Genomic DNA, 18,548 nt, shown 5'->3' with positions numbered 1-18,548 from the left:
TAGAATCGCCTCTGTTTGAAGTCCCCTCAAATAGAGGCGATTCTAGGTTTTAAAACTGGGTGTGCAAAGGGTAGTGAAATGCTCAAAATTAATACTAGATCTTCAAATTAATCATGAGAGTACAATAAACCATGATAGAACGTACAACTCTGACGTCACTTAAAATGAGATAGGCATATCCTGGTGTATCGGCTTTTAGCTTTTCTGTTACTTTTGAGCAGTGAGAACTATTGAAAGTTCCATCAAGGAATGACCCATTAACCGAGTCTAACGTTGTAGATGGTGTCACCCGGAAAATTTATATTATTGCACTTGGCCACATTCAAATATAAAAATCGGCGGTGGGGAACTTGGGATGCATCCCTTATCAATATAGCATACGGATCCATGAATCCTCCCCTCCTACGAAAAAGGGTGTGTTTGGCCACTTGCAGTTAAAACGGCACGCAATCGATCTCACATTGAATTTGTGACCGAAGTCCGTTTGCAAAACAATACCGGCAAATACATTTGGCTTTGCTTTGCGCACTATTTGTCTGATTCTGCAAGTTTTATCAACAACGTGAAGTGACACTTGGCTTACCGGAGCACAGAGGAAATCAGTGATTTAGAGCGACGCCCAGACTCCAGACTCAAACGGACAAGACACCGAGGTGACCTGGACAATGGCAGGTAAGTGTGCTGCGCGCAGCCACTGTGCGCTCTCGGGGTTAAACAAATGGGATTGTTTATAGGAAGGCAATTTAAATTCACACTGAATTGTCTAATATGTTACACTGACTATTCTCTATAACATGAGTTAACTCAATGTTCTAGTGTTTTGTCTGCGTTGAAAGCCTGTGTTCTGTCATGATTTATCTCAATGGCAATACGCCTCTATAACGAACAACAAATAATATGTGGGTGGTGATTATGACAACAAATGCAGCATGAAAAAACAGTTCCCTCTTGCCTATTATTTATCAAAAAAAGAACAAATGCTGCTACATGATGAAAACAGATTGAAGCAACTGGTATCTAGCAAATCAATTATGTGCACATGCCAAATGTTTTGTACATTCACTGTCTTTGTATAAACTTGTAAGATCCCACACAACAGACAGATCCCAAGGACTCGGAGCACAAGCTAGTGCCACACAGAAACTTCAACCTGATCACGGGGATCCACTCTCCAGAGGAAGTGGACCGGATCCGGAACTGGGAGATCCGAGACTCTGACGTATTTGCCATCACATATCCCAAGTCAGGTGAGGTGAAGATCTTGTGAGACCTGACCAATCTTGAAGCCTATAAGGCTTGCCTGTTATCTTGCAGCCCACCGTCATGCAGTATAAGTTTAGCCCACTGAAATGTAAGATACAAGGGCAGCCAACTGAAATGTAATTTAAGACTAAAGCCCAAATGTGGAGCAAAATGTTAGTCTATTCCCAATCAGCAAACTCACAGTTTTTTGTATTTTTTAGAAAGAATGGACAGTGATGAAGTTAGAGAGGAAAACTGAACAGGAGAGAAGAGCTCAGTGTAGCTAGGGTTAGGTACAGAAAGGAATCTGAGGTGAAATATGAGTCCCTTCGCTGGTTACAGATACCCCCTTGTCTGTGAGCTGTTTGTCTGGATCCAGCGCTCGACTAAACCAAAGGTAAACACTGCCAGCTTCACTCCATAGGCGGAATGTAAAACGTCCTGTTTTCTTTTCTTTTACTATCTTTGCTAGGTCATCTATCTGTGCGACAGAGATCATGTCTCATCTGTAAACAGTCAGGTTTGGACATGGTGATGCTGGGACTCCCAGTCGATCAAATCTGTTTTGAAAAGACTGGAGAGTAGAGAGAGTTTAGATGAAACAGCACAGGAAAAGGGCCCCTTCCTGTTGATGTTCAGCTAGACTGGGAAAGCTGATCCCTGGATAACCTCTCTGCTCTGATCGCCAGGGACAATCTGGATGCAGCAGATTCTCCTCCTCATCCACTCCAAGGGCGATGTCACAGCAACCACTGGCCAGCTCAACTCTGACAGCGTCCCCTGGATCGAGCTGATGGGCAGCGAGAAGACGTTTGTCTGCGCCCCCTCCCCCAGGCTGCAAGTCTCCCACCTGCAGTACCAGTTCATGCCTCTAGGGCTGAGACAGAAGAGGGGCAAGGTCTGTCATGTATTGGAGCAGAACTGGTCACATCTGAGTGAGGAGTATCATAATACTCAGAACACTGGGCTTTAAGAGTAGAATATTGCTCCCTAAAATAGGATTTAATGATTTATCCAAAGAGAATACTAATTATTATTCACAGTTGTAAATACCACTGAACACGATTTCAGTATTACTGCATTTTTCTTTTTTACTTCCACCTGACTTCATGCACCAGAAAAATGGGGGCATAGATATATATTTTTAACACTGCAGTAATCCAGTATTTCTGCAGTGTTTCTAAGGTAGATGCTCCCCTTTATGTCATTGTGTACATGCTAGTCATGCCATTAAACCTGCAGGCGTAGGGAGGAAAATCTTGTTTGAGCGTCACTAAGTCTACCCTAGGCCTTAATGTTGATGCATGCTTTTGTAAGCTCTTGGGTCTGCTGTGCTGACAGCCTCTCCCTGCCGGGCCTCCTGCAGGTGATCTATGTGGCCAGAAACCCTAAGGATGTTCTGGTCTCCTATTACCACTTCCACAAGTATGCCACTATGCTACAGACGCCAAAGAACTTTACTGAGTTCTTTGAGAATTTCATGGAGGGTAATGGTAAGGCCAATGGGATTTACATGATATGTTTGATTTGTGACAATGTGCCGTCCCGTTTGCTACTGCTGTGCATTTCCTTGTCTTAACTTGTGGATGATTTGGCAACTGCTGATTTGTTTCTGTGTATCTAATGTATGCAGTGTATGGGAACTGCTGGTTTGAGCACATCCAGACATGGTACTCTCACAGAGCAGAGATGAACTTCCTGTTCCTCAAGTATGAAGACATGGTCCAGGTACTGCAGCTACTAACCTCTACCCTAGATAACCCTAAAACAGAACCCTGTGGCTGCTTTGTATGCATATAGCTAACCAGGGCAGTGCAGCACAGCTTTATACAGTCTGCATACAGCTAACCTCCGTGTGTGTGTGTGTGTGTGTGTGTGTGTGTGTGTGTGTAGGACCTGAGGTCGGTTGTGCGACAGATGTGTGTGTTCCTGGAGCAGGACCTGACGGAGGAGCAGGTGGGCAGGGTGGTGCAGAACAGCACCTTCAGCACCATGAAGCAGAATCCCCAGGCCAACTACAAGTGTGTGTCTGCTAGCCTACTTGACCACAGGGAGGGTACCTTCATGAGGAAAGGTATTGCTACAGGTCAAAGGTTGTCTGCTGAGGGTGTCGTGTAGGCATCAGACTCAGCCTAGTGAGCATGCTAGTCTAACTTATCATCGATAACTGTAGCCTATGGATCATCATAGAAGCATACTTCCCAAGGCCCAATCCTCAACTTCTGCTCTTTCATCTTCTGTGTGTTCTAGGTACCATCGGAGACTGGAAGAACAACTTCACAGTAGCCCAGAATGAGAAGTTTAACCGTGTATACCAGGAGAAGATGAAGGACTGGCCTCTCTCCTTTAAGTGGGACATTCATGATAACAGGACCGTGTGATGTCATCACTGTTGGACACAAAGCTCTTCAATGAGACCAGACATCTTTACTCCAAGTCTACAAATTATTTATCTATATATCTGTCTTGTATTAAAATTGCTTTACAGATTTTAAGTTCCCAATATGCATTTTATATTCACAATATGCAGAGCTTTGTAAAAATTACTAAATGGTATTTGGGATACGTACACTTTCTTTACTTTCACTCCTCAATGCACTTGCATTGTCTCTGTATATATTTTGTATATTATTGTAATGAATATAAAATAATGATAAAAAAACTAATCACCTATAAATCCAGTTGGTGTAGCCATCACAATACCCATTCAATACGCGTTGCAATTATTATTGCTGATTCTCTGCTGCCCTCTATGGACCAACCAGAGTTTCTACAACTGTATGGTGATGGAATCTGGTCTATCATTGCAACACAGCACAAAGAGGACCAAGGTGAACACAAATTTGTTGGATTTAATGACATCACGATTGAAACTATAATAAAGAGCTATATGAATGCCCTTTGAACTGAATTAGTGAAGATGTGCGGCCAACCATTGTTAAAAGTTCATGTTGGGGGGAAAGAAAACATGGGAAGGTCTGGGGGGGGCAGGGTCACACTTTTCAGTTGCTTCCTGGTTTAGTCTTCATCACTGCCAAGTTCCAAGGGGTTAAAGTCAGGGTCGTCCTCATCCAGATCCAGATCATCGATGTCCTGGAAGAGTGACTCATCCACCTCCACGTTGTTCCCAGCTGAAAAGATAGAGGAGCACAGTTATACTACAGTAACACAACACACACACACAGTCACACACACACACACACACACACAGTATTAACATCCTTACAATCTTCAAGGAACTGTATGTCCGATGTGTCAAGATTGTGGTCTGTCTCAAAGAGCTTTTTCCCTGGAGGAGGAAGGAAAACAGAAGAAAACCGACAGGTCAGTTGGATGCCGGGTCAGTTTGTCGTTCTGACAGTGATGAACTCACGGAGACAGAATGACAGCTCTGCATCTGCAGGTGGAACCGGGTCAGACACGCACCTGTGAGTTTTATCTTCCCTATCTGTTCCTCTTCCTTCTGACGTTTCTTCTTGAGCTCGTTCATCTCCAGCTCAAACCTGGCTTTCCATGCCAGAAAGTTCTCGATGGTGACCACCGTGCCTTGGAAGGCCACCTGTCCACCACACATACAGGGGCGCACACACACACACACACAACAATGGTTATTACAGCTACTAGAATAGAATGAAAGTTTCATTGTTGGTTAGTTGTGTCATGATGTGACAGTGTTTGATTGTGTGTTATTATAAAACACCATGCATCGTTCTAAGTGAAAGCCAAAACAGCTTAGTGTGTTCATCTAATAGAATTTGAAACAGTTGTTATTTCAACCTTCTCAGCCTCCTCCGCCTCCGCATCCTTCCGTGACTGCTCTTCTTCTCGTCTGTTCTTTATCTGGTCGACGATTTCGTTGAGCTTCTCCTGGACAGCGTTCACCAGGGTGAAGATCATCACCATGCCGAGGTTCTCCTCTGCCTACAACATGGCCGTCAGAAGGGAGGGGTGGTCAGTCTGGGAGACAGTCGCGATGACAGTGCCAGAAAAAGAGACTTCCGTCTGCAGCAGTAAGGCCAGACAGAAACGGCTTGATAGAAGAGACAGGCTGGCAGACAGAATCAGCTTGACAGCTAAACAGACCTGCTGATGTAGGAAGGACAGGATCTCCTCTGTGTCTGAATCCTCCAGGTTCTCCTGCGAGAAGATCTCCCACAGAGGAGCCTCGTCTGGGTACTTCTCAACATAGGTAAACTTCAGGGTCACTTCTACCGCTGGGGTAGGAAAAGGAGGGAGGGAAAAACGTCTAGTCATATCACGTTCTAGAACCAATACATAACCGCCAGGCCTGCAAAACGTACTATAAAAAATACTGTCTTGCATGCCAGAGACCGAGTTTACTTACTCTCATCGTTTTTCCCTGCATCTGACGTCACCGTGATGGTGAAACTCGTGGGTATCTCTGATAGCACTGCAGCAGGGCAGACAAACCACAGTTAACATTCATAATCGGGCAACACAATGAGTTATAGGTTTCATAACTAGCTTCTTTAGCTGACTACCCAGTTAGACAGCTACATATGGTTTGAAGCTAGCACTTCTTGATTGCATGTGACAACTCGTAAACGTTACGAGCTATGCTAGCCTGCTAACCAGCAGCCGACACACTCACTATTCAGCGCCCTAAGACGAAAAACAGACCTGTAAACGAATCCGGATAAATTGACTCAATAGCTTCCAGCTCGTTTCGCTGTTCTTCTGCGTAATCTGTCATTTTCTTCTATTTATCCATAAATTAGCTACTTATATCACTCCAGAGAGCGGACGTGTGCGTTCTCTGCTCGATAAGGCCCACCGGTAATCGATTACATCGAGCATTATTTTGTTTTGTCTGACCATGAAACAACCCATCAGTTGGCTATTAATTGTATCTCGTGATTAACGTACTTCCTTACTTTTTCAAACAAATCAGTGTTGAAACTAAACTAATCTAAACGACTAACATTTGCTTTATCTGGTTTTAAAGTTTAAAGTTGTTCTGCAATCGACTATTTTGGCCTAGCAGTAAACATACTCTGAGCATTCCATTTCTGAAACGTGCTTCGTTTTCTGTGTGCAAATGTATTTCTAGGGTCTAGGCTCAGTGCAAAAAGCAAAGAGATCACAACAAGCATATGGGCCTATTGCTGTAAACACTAATAATGTAAACTGTAAATATGGCACTGGGTAAAGCAGGTTTAAATCTATGATGCAGGCAATGGGTGGACCGTGGACAAAATTGCCCAGCAAGTCCAGGAGGTTTTTTTCTTTCTTGTTCAGACATGTTGAGGCACACCTGGTGTCACACCGCTGACAGGCGGCCGGTTGAAACAATCTCACTGTTTGTGTTTGATGCATTTACATTTAGTCATTTAGCAGACGCTCTTATCCAGAGCGACTTACAGTAAGTACAGGGACATTCCCCCGAGGCAAGTAGGGTGAAGTGCCTTGCGCAAGGACACAACGTCATTTCGCACGGCCGGGAATCGAACGGGCAACCTTCAGATTACTAGTCCGCTCAGCCACCTGACTATGATGCACTCACAAATAAACACAGTATGTAACATTGGTTTATGAAAAAGACGCATACTAAATGTCTTAACAGGCCCCCTACTTGTATGTTTTAATATAGGCCCTTGATGAGCTCTAGACAGACAATCTTAGCATGCTCTTCTCCTAAAAAGTTCTGAACTAGATAGAAAATCAAGTGCCTGGAAATACTGTGAATTTTTTTATTTGTTGTCATACTGAAAGACAGCTTTCTAAAAAAATGTTTGTATGCGCAAAACATCCCTCTGTTTGCAAACATGACATGGAAAACAGGATTATCATTCTTGGTTACGCCTTTCCAGAAACTTTTGTACAATGTATGTGTTTACCCAAAAAAGTGAATACAACATTTTGTACTTTATGATGTTGCTCAATCTATAGTATCCCAATAGCATAACAACCATCCAGCAAATCAATAATTTATGAATGACATAGATGGACTGCCACAGAGACACAGAGGAGATAAGCAGTGGTTAGACCAATCACAGAAGAGATTACAGCAGACAAAGACAGGACTCTGTGTCAGAGACCTAAAAACGTAATGGTCAATGTGTTGTTGTTGCAGTGGTTAGTTAAAAATGTGCTGTTAAGAGGTCTATGAAGCACACGTTTGTTTCCTGCTGGCAGACAGGATGTCATTGTTTCATCACTTCTGCAGTGACAGCATTCTATGTTAATAACTGTGGTTTCCCTGAGTGGCCCTACTAGTACAGGGTGTTTTGTGAGAATTGTTTTCCTGGGCCATATATTAATAATGTTGGGCAACGATGAAAAAAGTGCACAGAAGTAATATGTGCTCATATGCATGTTGCTAGTGTTATTGGTCATCCTTCTTACAAAACAAGTTATACTGTTGCTTATTATGTGCCCAAGCACCAATGTTTTGTTTTGACATCACACTTCCTACGCTTCCACGTCCGTCTTGCACATGACTGGTCTGTTCTCCGAGTTGTAGTCTTTGTCCACGCGCTCCACATATCTCTGCAGGGTGCTGTAGCACTGCTCGCTGTCGGAGAAGGTGTACAAGGAGGAGATCTGCTCCCACGCCTTGTGGTTGGGAAAGGGGAAGGCCTCCGGCTCCTGGTTCTCAAAGAAGCTCTTGAGGTTCCGATCGGCCAGCTTGGAGGCGTAGTCTGTGGCGTAGGTATCAAACTGATCCCTCTCCTTTTCCATGTAGCGCTTCCAGAAGGTTAGCTGCAGGTAGCTGACCCTGGAGCGACAGTTGGTGCAACAGGTTCCTATCAGTCCGACCGAGGTTGCTGTGATAATGATGACCCAGCCTAGAATCTGAGCACACACCCAAGCACACACACACACACACACACACACACACAGGCACATACACACACATACAAACAAGCAGGAAGTCAAATATGTTAATAATGAGCATTGTTATTTCCCCGAAACAAGAATGTCTAACAAAACTCTAAAAGACAAACAGAACAAAACACCAGTTTAGTACATAGGTGCTGTATTATATTGTATTATTTTATCATTATGTTGCCTTTTATCAGCTTGCAGCCGGCACACTCTGATACCTATGAAATGACACTGGTGACATTTCACAAACACACTGTGTAATAACAGGTTTCATGGACGTGACAACATGGACCAGGTAACTGAACATCAATTGCAGGTATCAAGTGTCTAGGTGTCACCTTACATAATTACTGGCTTCTCTCAGGCTGTTTGAAAATCTATAGATGTTCCTGTCTGAGACTGTGTTAACCCTCGTGCTGCCTTCGGGTCACATGACCCAAAGGTTCATAACGAACCATTGTTGTGTTTACCCAATTTTACCCAATACAAAAACAAATAAAAATAATTTTCTTTTAACCATTCCAATGTGGGGGGTCTGAGACAGCCCGACAGTTAAAAGAAAATGCTTCACTTTGTTTTTGTATGAGATAAATTTGTCGCAATACGACGGTGGGTCACAATGACTGATGGGTCAGAATGACCCGAAGATAACACAAGGGTTAAACATCTATATAAATATGCCTGACTCTGTGTCAAACATCTATAGAAGTATGCCTGACTCTGTATCTAAACATATACAGAAGTTCACACCTGAGACTGTGCCCTGAACATCTGTAACAGCTCCAGACTCTCCTCGGTGGGCAGTTTGGACCGTCCGCAGGGCACGCGCGCCAGCTCCTCCCGGCACTTTGCGGTCTTGTTCTTACAGAATATGTCCACCACTATGTTCTCATCCAGGCCGCTGACAGCGCACTCGTAGAAGGTCCCATTGAGCAGAGCCACACACAGCCACATGACTGGTGCCACGCAAGCCCCGGTGAAGATGCTGGCGACCGCCCTCATGCAGCCGACGCTGTTCCGCCGGGGACAGAGCTTCATGGGGTTCAGGCAGCAGCCAGTGAAGAGGCGCCATAGACGCGTGCTGAAGAACAGACCCAGCAGGAGCAGGACCAGCGCCGGGCCCATCAGGAAGGTCAGCCCGTAGGCGAAGTTCTGGCTGTGGTTGCAGGGGCACTGGAAGGAGACCATGGAGAAGACCCTCTCCCCTCCAATGGTCATGAGAGCCATGAAGCTGTAGCCTAAGGTGGCTTTCTGGTTCATGAAGAAACGCAGGACGGTCTGGAAGTTATCCATGTTGGCCGTGAGGCGGGTTGAAACACGATCCAGGGTGAAAAGAACTCAAGGAACGACCAATTGTTGAACAGAAATCTGAAGAGGTATTTGTCTTGGGAGGTTGGGAGGTAAGAGTGTAATTCGTAATTCCTAACTCCAACTGCCTCTCACCGTCTCACTTCAACTTACAAGAAAACAAACATCTGTCAACAGCCTCAGCCCCTCCCGTTCCCTTCTTTCCGGATCAGTCTCTTTCTGATTCCCTCGGCTCCTCCCTTTCTCCCTGTCTCTCTATCTCCACGCCTCTGCTCTCCACCCATGTCCACACAGGCTTTGTCTTTCTACGCTTCCAAACCACTCCCTTACTCTCTTGACTTCCCTTTCTCTATTCTGGTCCCTCCTTCTCTCCCCCCGGCTAACCCTAAAGATTGTGACTCAACAGACGGAGATCTTGCATTTCTGGTTTCCGGCTTCCAAATCTTCAGCAGCTGTGCTTTAGCATTGGATTTGAGTCCAATGTTCTGGCAAAAACAGTGCTTTCAGTACATACCAAGTACATGCCACAAACAAGGAAACCACGGCAATGTTACAAAGAAGAATGTAGATGTGTTACGGCAGCTGAGAACGTGCATTTACTGGCAGCAGTTTGATCTACATACAACATGCTGTTTCACTTAGTCATAAACGTGCAGGCATGTGAATGTTGCACACATACACACACGCACACACACACACACACAGGAAGCAATCTGGAATACCACTAGAACTGTACTGTGCAGCATAAGTGAGCATTATGGAGAAGTGCTCTCTCTCTCTCTCTCTCCCTCCCCCCTCCTTCCACTCCCCCTTCCAAAAGGCTTTAAGAGCATTGATCGTAGCAATAGCTTTCATCCTAGTCTTCAAAATCTACCTTCTATAACACTGGAATTAAAAGCCTCACACAGTTGGGCCAGGCGCTAAGATGATGTTGGTTGCAGTTTTTACATTTGATTTCAGTTTCACATGACACAAATACAATCAGTGGAGTTGGACAACATGGAGTTTGAAGTGGGCTTCATCCAACCCAACCACCCCTGCTCATTCATAAATAATTCAGAGGTTTTTTCAGAGATAATGTAATTTAATGTGAGTATTTTTTTGCATTAGCATGGACAAGAACATGATGAGCAATGCTGTAAAGGCTAGTTTAACAAACATTTGTTTGGTGATTGTTAAGATATAACATGTCCGTTATAGTATGTAGTATGAACATATAGTATGTCAATACTATACACACACACTCTGTTTGTGGTTCAGCGCTCACAGGAAGCAAGTCTGGGTTTCATTTCCTGATTGAAGCAAATGTAAGTGAAGTATATAGGCTCAGGAAAGATTAAGCCACACAAGTGTAGAAAGAAACCTATCTGTTTATATTATAATGTACATTCATACTGTTTATTTTCATGTAATTAATAAATGTTGACATTTTTTTGTTTGTTCAAATCAAATCAAATCAAATTTATTTGTATAGCCCTTTTGTTAATATGATTTGCTATTACCATCAAAATCCTCTGCATTCACAGCATCCCAGCACCGTCCACAAAGTCCAGCACTGCTGGGGTGTTAGCATCTGGACCATCTGAACGGATGGACAAGGTCCTTTTCAGTTCCTCCTCCCCGTGCCCCAGGCAGTTATCCACATATTGGTGAAGCATGCTGTAGTAGTGGTCCCGGGTGTTGAAACGGTAAAAGTTGGAGATCTTCTGCCAGGCCTGGTTAGACGGGGTGGTGATGGGCTCTGGAGGCTGCAGCTGGAAGAAGCTCTTCAGGTTTCTCTGGGCCAGCTCTCGGGCGTGGCCTTCGGAGAAGGTCTCCAGCAGCGTGCACTCCTGCTGGGCGTAGGACTTCCAGAAACTCAGCTGCAGGTAGCTGACAGGGGAGTTGCATCTGGACACACAGACCAGCAGCAGGCTGGACACCAGGATAGACGCAATCAGCAACCAACCCAAGATCTGAAACCACAATACAATGTGGGGTTAGGGAGAGGGAGAACACCCAAGCAATTCCCTTGAGGACAGAGTGGGAGATGGGAGTAAGATGGCTGAGTGGTTAGGGAATCGGGCTAGTAATCGGAAGGTTGTTGGTTCGATTCCCGGCTGTGTCAAATGATGTTGTGTCCTTGGGCAAGGCACTTCACCCTACTTGCCTCAGGGGGAATGTCCCTGTACTTACTGTAAGTCGCTCTGGATAAGAGCGTCTGCTAAATGACTAAATGTAAATGTAAATGTAAGATGCAGAGAGACATTACTAGAGAGGGATCAATAAGTGAGATAAATACTGCCTACAGGGAGATCAGAGTTTTGATGCTTGTTTTGTTTATCAACATACAGTACTTGCCACCTTGACAGGCGGGACTGGAGTGAAGTAACACTGATTTATTGTTTTGAGAAATTATGCAATAATTTCAGAACAAAAAAGGGACTTCCTATCCCCAGTCTCTTAGTTCTGCTTTATGCAACGTATAAGGGAAATATTAATGACTTAGGCCTACATAGGCGCAAGTAGAAATATTTGAGTTTAAAGATGGTAACAAACCACTTCTAGCCTACTCATGAATGAGTATTAAATAGAGACCCAGATTTAATTTAGCCTTACTTGCGACTGGGCGCGAAGAATTGACAGCACCGCATCCTTGTCCGCGGATGGCACGGTACCCCCTTTACAAGGAAAGAGCGGCAGCTCTGCCTGGCACTGCTGGTGCTTCCCACGGCACAGTTGATTGTTGAAAACCGTTATATTCACGCCGGTCATGGCACATTCAAAGTAGTTGCCGTTCAGCAATGCGACTGCAATCCAACTGACAGGAGCGACCATGGCCTTCGTGGTGATCTGAAAGAGGACCACCCAAAACCCGAAAACGTTTTTGCAGCGAAACTTTGATTTGCGGAGACATATTCCTGTGAACAACTTCCATGTCCTATTGCTGAGGCTGTAGCCTAAGACTAAAAGTGCCAAAGCAGGCACGAGGAGGAACACCATTCCATAGGCAAAGTTCCAGTCACTGCATGGGCACTTGAAAACCACACTCGAAAAAATCTGTTCCCCGCCAGCGGTGAACAAGGCAACAAGTCCCAAACTCAAGCTTTCCTGCTGTTTTTGAGCAATGTTGAGGACCGTTTTGAATTTATCCATCTTGAAGGTTGCTTATCTGCTGTGACAGTGAGTTGTGGGAAGCATGTTAAGAAGAAAATCGACTTTCAGTTCCGTTTTAAGTTGTGTGTTTGCCTTCTTTCGGGTAAGAGTTGGATACATTTCAGCTGCTTGCCACAAGACCACAAGATTATGATTCATGCTGGGTCAAGTAGGCCTACAGACTTCTGGTGACGCAATATGACATTTGTGACATTAACATAGCAGCAGCATTTTTATATAAAAAGTGATGGTACAATATTATACCATCACTTTCTTGATATTTAGAATTTTGCAATGCTAAATTGTTTCATTAAAGGGAGACCACATATGCGAGGGAAGAGGCGTGGTTGTGCCACCAACCGTTGTGTTCCATAAATAAACCGTATAGCTGTGCAACAGGTTCTGGAGGGGGACGGCCCCAGACCCAAAACATAAGATGTCACTGTCTGTGGTCCTCCTTCTAGAAAATATAAAAAATGCTGCATCTATGTTAATGTCACAAATGTCATATTGTTTCTCCAGAAGTCTGTACTTGACCCTGCATTAGCCCCTACTGTAATCTTGTGGCAAGCAGCTGAAATGCGTATCCAGCTCTGACCCGCATGAAAGAAGGCAAACACACAACATAAAACGGAACTGAAAGTATATTTTCTTCTTAACATGCTTCCCACAACTCACTGTCACAACAGATCCTAAGCAGCCAGCAAGATGGATAAATTCAAAACGGTCCTCAACATTGCTCAAAAACAGCAGGAAAGCTTGAGTTTGGGACTTGTTGCCTTGTTCACCGCTGTTAGGGAACAGATTTTTTCGAGTGTGGTTTTCAAGTGCCCATGCAGTGACTGGAACTTTGCCTGTGGAATGGTGTTAATCTTCGTGCCTGCTTTGGCACTTTTAGTCTTAGGCTACAGCCTCAGCAATAGGACATGGAAGTTGTTCACAGGAAAATGTCTCCGCAAATCAAAGTTTCGCTGCAAAAACGTTTTCGGGTTTTGGGTGGTCCTCTTTCAGATCACCACGAAAGCCATGGTTGCTCCTGTCAGTTGGATTGCAGTCGCATTGCTGAACGGCAACTACTTTGAATGTGCCATGACCTGCGTGAATATAACGGTTTTCAACAATCACCTGTGCCTTGAAGCATTGGCGGATCTACAGGGGGGCAAGGGGGGGCAGCTGCCCCCCACTATAGAGCCTTTCCCCCCCCCCCCAGCTGCCCCCCTAACTTTGGTGATCCAAAAACTGTACTTGTAAAAACAAACCGCCACTATGTCCACAAGCTTCTCAAAACATTGAACTGAACAATACATTTACCGAAAGTGAACAATTAAATGTTTTATTTTAAACGTATTCTTAGCCCCCTGCCCCTCACATAGCTACGTCCCTGCATCAAACGTGCAGAGCGGCGTTCACACAGTCTGGCTCGCACACAGCGAGTCTGCTGCGGTGCGGTGGCACTGCAGCCCGGCAAAGACTGGAGCAATTGAGCTGCCCCCGAGCCTCTCAAGGTGAAGTCAGTTTCCCCAGGTGAAGTTTAAACACACATGTTTAACTTAAAGTTACATTGGCAATGAATGTAATGTATGCTAAAGACGATTCAGCATCAGCAAAAACAGTGAGTCTACGTTAGCCAAAATTCAAATCGCTTCATTTGTAAGAGCACTCTGCCCTTTGATTTGTTTTGATTTTAGTAAAGACAGCTTAATATATAATATAGCTAAACTCTTGTTTGTATCCATAAAGTTTAGCCTACTGATAGTCGCTGTTTTGCCAACCTTACATTACAGCACACAATAATATAGTGCCAGTTGGGAGATCGATCATTTATATGATTAGCTAAGCAGTCCTATAAAATCCACTTACTCTCACATATTGTTTGTGAAATGTTAGCTGCAAAGAATAACAACTGTCGCCTTAAGCTTTCCTAAAACAGATGGGTGATCGGGTCATTTGTGGACTGTAATGATAAGTTTTTAATTATAATAAGTACTTGAGTATTGTCCACTGTTTTATACTTGGTCCACTGCATCTTGGACACAAATATTGTACTTTGAATTTTCATTTAGCTTTTTATACTCGGACTTTTTAAAAGATGCACAGTTTAGTTTAATTTGAACACTGGGCTCAGGCCCGGAGTGGCCATCGGGACCAGCAGATCGCCTGCTTTCTCATTGTTTTTTCACACACCGAATAAAACGATATGTGTTAAGTTTGTTAACTACTATGTGACTGATAAGTAAGCTAATAAGCTACATTAGGTTTTAATTAAATAAACGCATGATCAGGCCGTGCATTAAAAAGTGCAGTTTTCAGTTGTCTTTCTCAAACACAAGTGCGTATACCAAGGTTGTTGCCATGGAGACAACCCTAAACCATAATTTATTGTTGTGGAGGGAGTTAGCAAGATTAAGATGATGGGCAAAGAATACAATGTATGGGGAAAAGATTCCAGGAGGAACTGAAAAAGCCAGGTAAAAAAAGAAAGATCTGTCACTTCATAAATCTAGGTTCCTGCAAGGGTGGGAAAAATACGTTTTCTCAAAAGCCCCGAATCTTTCAGGTAAAAATGTTGGTTGTAATTTCCAGAAATATAACAATATGAGTCCAATGTAATGTTCATATTACATAAAGGTAAAAAAAACTATTTTGCACTGAAATTAATGCAAAAACATTTGCTCGAGTGCTATGCGCGTGAGAATTAATGTGAAGTTCTGATTTCAAATCACATCAAAACCTAGGTCCTAGGTTCGGGTTAAGCCCCGAATCAACGTATGGCTCGGCCCCTGGTGGGGATGGGCTGGTTTGGGCCAGCACTCAACACTCCCGTGCTGAAAATTGGTCTTGTTTTTGTTTTGTTAAAGCCATAGGGATTCCCACGTACCGTTTACCCACACCATCCTGCCAAGACCTCTTGCCCCCCTTTGCCACCTTATGTAAAACGTTCTAGATCCGCCACTGGTGCCTTGGGAAGCACCAGCAGTGCAGGCAGAGCTGCCGCTCTTTCCTTGTAAAGGGGGTACCGTGCCATCCGCGGACAAGGATGCGGTGCTGTCAGCTCTTCGAGTCGCAAGTAAGCTGAAATTAAATCCGGGTCTCTATTTAATTCTCATTCATGAGTAGGCTAGAAGTGTTTTTTTTTTAAACATGAGGGGAATATACTTGATGTGTATGTGCCCTTATCAACCACTGTTGCAAGGCTGTTGAAACACTTGTGAGCGGACACGCTTAGCAGGAGGCAGGGGTCGGGTCATGACCCGGTTGTGCACAATGTTGTAACTGCCGGCGGCTTCACCACCACATGATCTGCTCAAAACTAAACTCAAAGCGTGGAGATGGTCTCGGGCAGAGGAGCAGATGATTAGAAAACAATAAACCGCAATCCTATTTGACTTGAGATAGAGCAGGCCTCAAGTACAGCAATGGATTACTATTTTCAGTATGTTAGTCTATGCATGTTTGATTTAACGGTCAACAACATTCATTTCAAGAAAGAAACTCGGCCCATGTTTTCACTTTTCACCAGATAAAATATACTCGTTCAAACCTAACATATTGACTTGTTCTCAACATTAAATTAAAAGGGTTTGTACTATGATAACTTTAGATCTGTTGACGTATGACGTTTTTCAATCAAGGTTGTTGAAGGTCACACCCACCATACTTGATTGCTGTGACTAGAAAAGCAGGTGAACTCTATTAGGCTGATTATCTGTATTAAGGTGAGGAGGGCTATTTAAGGGGTAACTGCTTAGGATTTTCAGGGTTGAGGTTGTTCAGGTGTGCCTAATAGTTGTAACAATGGTAAGTAAATGACATTAAGTTGTCTGAATTGCTCTCACCAGAGAATTTAACCACTCAAAAGTTTCAACTTTAACCCCTTACATGTATTTTGAAAAACACCATTCTGTCTTTGATCCACTGACAGAGGGAGTGCATTTCTGTTCACATCGGACAAGCGGGCGTCCAGATGGGCAACTCCTGCTGGGAGCTGTACTGTTTGGAGCATGGCTTCCTGCCAGATGGAACAGTGCATGCATCCAACGCTGCCTCCCTGGCCGACACGTCCTTCGGTACTTTCTTCACTGAAACCGGTACCGGGAAGTACGTCCCCAGAGCCATCTTTATTGATCTGGAGCCGTCGGTCGTGGGTGAGTCTGGAACGCTGCTATGGGGGTGCCAGAGGCCATGTTTCCTTGATTAATCTCCGAAAGCCATTTCCTCCATTCTGTTAATTGTTTCCTGGTATTTCTTATTAGATGAAGTACGAAATGGTGCCTATCGTCAGTTGTACCACCCTGAGCAACTGATCAGTGGCAAGGAGGATGCAGCTAACAACTATGCCCGCGGGCACTACACCATCGGCAAGGAGATTGTGGAATCCGTCATTGACAGGATGCGTAAAATGGTGAGAATCGCAGCTAGATGTTGAGTTTCAAGTACATGTCCTCCAAATGACTGAACTTTTATGAATTGATAATCCGTGTTTGGTCCGCACAGGCGGACCAGTGCACCGGACTGCAGGGCTTCCTCATCTTTCACAGCTTTGGCGGGGGGACCGGGTCTGGTTTCACCTCCCTGCTGATGGAGCGTCTGTCTGTGGACTACGGGAAGAAGTCCAAGCTGGAGTTCTCGGTTTACCCTGCCCCCCAGGTGTCCACAGCTGTGGTGGAGCCCTACAACTCCATCCTGACCACCCACACCACCCTGGAGCACTCGGACTGCTCCTTCATGGTGGACAATGAGGCCATCTTTGACATCTGCAAGCGCAACGTGGGGGTGGAGCGTCCCTCCTACACCAACCTCAACCGCCTGATTGCCCAGATCGTGTCCTCCATAACTGCCTCCCTGCGTTTTGATGGTGCCCTCAACGTGGACCTGACAGAGTTCCAGACCAACCTGGTGCCCTACCCCCGCATCCACTTCCCCCTGGTGACCTACGCCCCCATCATCTCAGCCGAGAAGGCCTACCACGAGCAGCTCTCCGTATCCGAGATCACCAACTCCTGCTTCGAGCCGGCCAACCAGATGGTGAAGTGTGACCCCAGGCGTGGCAAGTACATGGCCTGCTGCCTGCTCTACCGCGGAGACGTTGTCCCCAAGGACGTCAACGCCGCCATCGCTGCCATCAAGACGAGGCGCTCCATCCAGTTTGTGGACTGGTGTCCCACGGGCTTCAAGGTGGGCATCAACTACCAGCCCCCCACCGTGGTTCCTGGAGGGGACCTGGCCAAGGTGCAGAGGGCCGTGTGCATGCTGAGCAACACCACGGCTATCGCCGAGGCCTGGAGCCGACTAGACCACAAGTTTGACCTGATGTACGCCAAGCGTGCGTTCGTGCACTGGTACGTAGGTGAGGGCATGGAGGAGGGCGAGTTCTCTGAGGCCAGGGAGGACATGGCTGCCCTGGAGAAGGACTATGAGGAGGTGGGGGCAGACTCTGGAGATGGCTGTGAGGAGGAGGAAGATGAATATTGAATCTGTTAGGCCTACGCGCTATAACCTGTTAAAGTACTATGTGGATTTTGTATTAAAATATACTAAGCATTTACATCATCTTGGTGGTTTTGGCTCAAGGTGTACATAAGCGTTTCTTGACATTGGACCAAAAAAAACGAACGCCTATTATTTATTTTTTTTGTCCTGTACTCTGATCCTCAACCTGTCTGGTACCGTCCTGTCTGGGATACTTGACACTGCAACTAATCTAGACATGTCCTACAAGAGTGAACATTGTTGCATTATGAAACTTGACCTCAGCACAGTGAGGAGAGGCACGGCCCGGGCCCTCCCAGATACTCAACACCGCATAGACTGTCTTCTGATAAGCAATCCTGCGAGAAATCTGTTACATTGTAGAACCTAATTCTAACTGGCACGTGACGCCGCTGCGCACATCGATCTGTTTATCAAACAGTGGTCTGACTAAAACAACCCTCTTGCGCTAAATATCGCTCAAATCATTTTCTGCGTTTGAGCATTGACTTTGTCGAAATAGTCTTTCCCTACTAGCCATGTTG

General features: G+C 45.0%; 5 protein-coding genes across 7 annotated transcripts; 2 read left to right on the top strand and 3 right to left on the bottom strand.

The window, feature by feature from the left end:
- The first annotated feature begins 393 nt into the window (after positions 1–393).
- LOC134023183 (amine sulfotransferase-like) lies at positions 394–3,733 on the top strand. 3 transcript variants are annotated; one of them, XM_062465074.1, is made up of 8 exons: positions 394–672; positions 1,100–1,247; positions 1,585–1,639; positions 1,932–2,140; positions 2,609–2,735; positions 2,876–2,970; positions 3,136–3,316; positions 3,493–3,733. In XM_062465074.1, the coding sequence occupies exons 4-8, from the start codon at positions 1,943–1,945 to the stop codon at positions 3,621–3,623; spliced, it is 732 nt and encodes a 243-aa protein (XP_062321058.1). In that variant the 5' UTR covers positions 394–672; positions 1,100–1,247; positions 1,585–1,639; positions 1,932–1,942; the 3' UTR covers positions 3,624–3,733. The 3 variants fall into 3 exon arrangements, with proteins under 3 accessions (XP_062321058.1, XP_062321057.1, XP_062321056.1); XM_062465073.1 differs by lacking the exon at positions 1,585–1,639 and having other exon boundaries at positions 396–672; XM_062465072.1 differs by lacking the exon at positions 1,585–1,639 and having other exon boundaries at positions 397–672; positions 1,086–1,247.
- A 341-nt stretch (positions 3,734–4,074) lies between these two features.
- rwdd1 (RWD domain containing 1) lies at positions 4,075–6,058 on the bottom strand. Its single transcript, XM_062465075.1, has 7 exons — positions 5,884–6,058; positions 5,588–5,653; positions 5,326–5,456; positions 5,020–5,163; positions 4,669–4,801; positions 4,469–4,531; positions 4,075–4,373 (listed from the first exon to the last, which is right to left on the bottom strand). The coding sequence occupies exons 1-7, from the start codon at positions 5,954–5,956 to the stop codon at positions 4,261–4,263; spliced, it is 723 nt and encodes a 240-aa protein (XP_062321059.1). The 5' UTR covers positions 5,957–6,058; the 3' UTR covers positions 4,075–4,260.
- An 881-nt stretch (positions 6,059–6,939) lies between these two features.
- Positions 6,940–9,690, bottom strand: LOC134023182 (calcium homeostasis modulator protein 5-like). Its single transcript, XM_062465071.1, has 2 exons — positions 8,842–9,690; positions 6,940–8,058 (listed from the first exon to the last, which is right to left on the bottom strand). Exons 1-2 carry the CDS (start codon positions 9,382–9,384, stop codon positions 7,675–7,677), a joined length of 927 nt encoding a protein of 308 aa, XP_062321055.1. The 5' UTR covers positions 9,385–9,690; the 3' UTR covers positions 6,940–7,674.
- Positions 9,691–10,270: 580 nt separating this feature from the next.
- Positions 10,271–12,565, bottom strand: calhm6 (calcium homeostasis modulator family member 6). Its single transcript, XM_062465069.1, has 2 exons — positions 11,998–12,565; positions 10,271–11,354 (listed from the first exon to the last, which is right to left on the bottom strand). The coding sequence occupies exons 1-2, from the start codon at positions 12,532–12,534 to the stop codon at positions 10,920–10,922; spliced, it is 972 nt and encodes a 323-aa protein (XP_062321053.1). The 5' UTR covers positions 12,535–12,565; the 3' UTR covers positions 10,271–10,919.
- A 3,633-nt stretch (positions 12,566–16,198) lies between these two features.
- On the top strand, positions 16,199–18,079 carry LOC134023180 (tubulin alpha-8 chain-like). The gene is made up of 4 exons (XM_062465068.1): positions 16,199–16,332; positions 16,457–16,679; positions 16,788–16,936; positions 17,029–18,079. The coding sequence occupies exons 1-4, from the start codon at positions 16,330–16,332 to the stop codon at positions 18,004–18,006; spliced, it is 1,353 nt and encodes a 450-aa protein (XP_062321052.1). The 5' UTR covers positions 16,199–16,329; the 3' UTR covers positions 18,007–18,079.
- The last annotated feature ends 469 nt before the right edge of the window (positions 18,080–18,548 follow it).

The sequence above is a fragment of the Osmerus eperlanus genome, chromosome 7, assembly GCF_963692335.1.
Source record: "Osmerus eperlanus chromosome 7, fOsmEpe2.1, whole genome shotgun sequence".
Classification (NCBI taxonomy): Eukaryota; Metazoa; Chordata; class Actinopteri; order Osmeriformes; family Osmeridae; genus Osmerus; species Osmerus eperlanus.
This window is presented reverse-complemented; position numbering and strand designations above follow the sequence as displayed.

Excerpts from the sequence above, each read along its gene's own strand:
- LOC134023183 (XM_062465072.1), top strand. Across the intron at positions 2,736-2,875 it reads GAATTTCATGGAGGGTAATG|TGTATGGGAACTGCTGGTTT; the intron begins GTAAGGCCAATG and ends TAATGTATGCAG. Across the intron at positions 3,317-3,492 it reads GGGTACCTTCATGAGGAAAG|GTACCATCGGAGACTGGAAG; the intron begins GTATTGCTACAG and ends TGTGTGTTCTAG.
- rwdd1 (XM_062465075.1), bottom strand. The coding sequence starts at position 5,956 with ATGACAGATTACGCAGAAGAACAGCGAAACGAGCTGGAAGCTATTGAG. Across the intron at positions 5,654-5,883 it reads TTATCCGGATTCGTTTACAG|TGCTATCAGAGATACCCACG; the intron begins GTCTGTTTTTCG and ends GCCCTGCTGCAG. Across the intron at positions 4,532-4,668 it reads AGGGAAGATAAAACTCACAG|GGAAAAAGCTCTTTGAGACA; the intron begins GTGCGTGTCTGA and ends TTCCTCCTCCAG.
- LOC134023182 (XM_062465071.1), bottom strand. The coding sequence starts at position 9,384 with ATGGATAACTTCCAGACCGTCCTGCGTTTCTTCATGAACCAGAAAGCC. Across the intron at positions 8,059-8,841 it reads TGTTCAGGGCACAGTCTCAG|ATTCTAGGCTGGGTCATCAT; the intron begins GTGTGAACTTCT and ends GTGTGTGCTCAG.
- calhm6 (XM_062465069.1), bottom strand. The coding sequence starts at position 12,534 with ATGGATAAATTCAAAACGGTCCTCAACATTGCTCAAAAACAGCAGGAA. Across the intron at positions 11,355-11,997 it reads TTCTTCGCGCCCAGTCGCAA|ATCTTGGGTTGGTTGCTGAT; the intron begins GTAAGGCTAAAT and ends TTGTGGTTTCAG.
- LOC134023180 (XM_062465068.1), top strand. Across the intron at positions 16,680-16,787 it reads TCTGGAGCCGTCGGTCGTGG|ATGAAGTACGAAATGGTGCC; the intron begins GTGAGTCTGGAA and ends ATTTCTTATTAG. Across the intron at positions 16,937-17,028 it reads TTGACAGGATGCGTAAAATG|GCGGACCAGTGCACCGGACT; the intron begins GTGAGAATCGCA and ends TGGTCCGCACAG.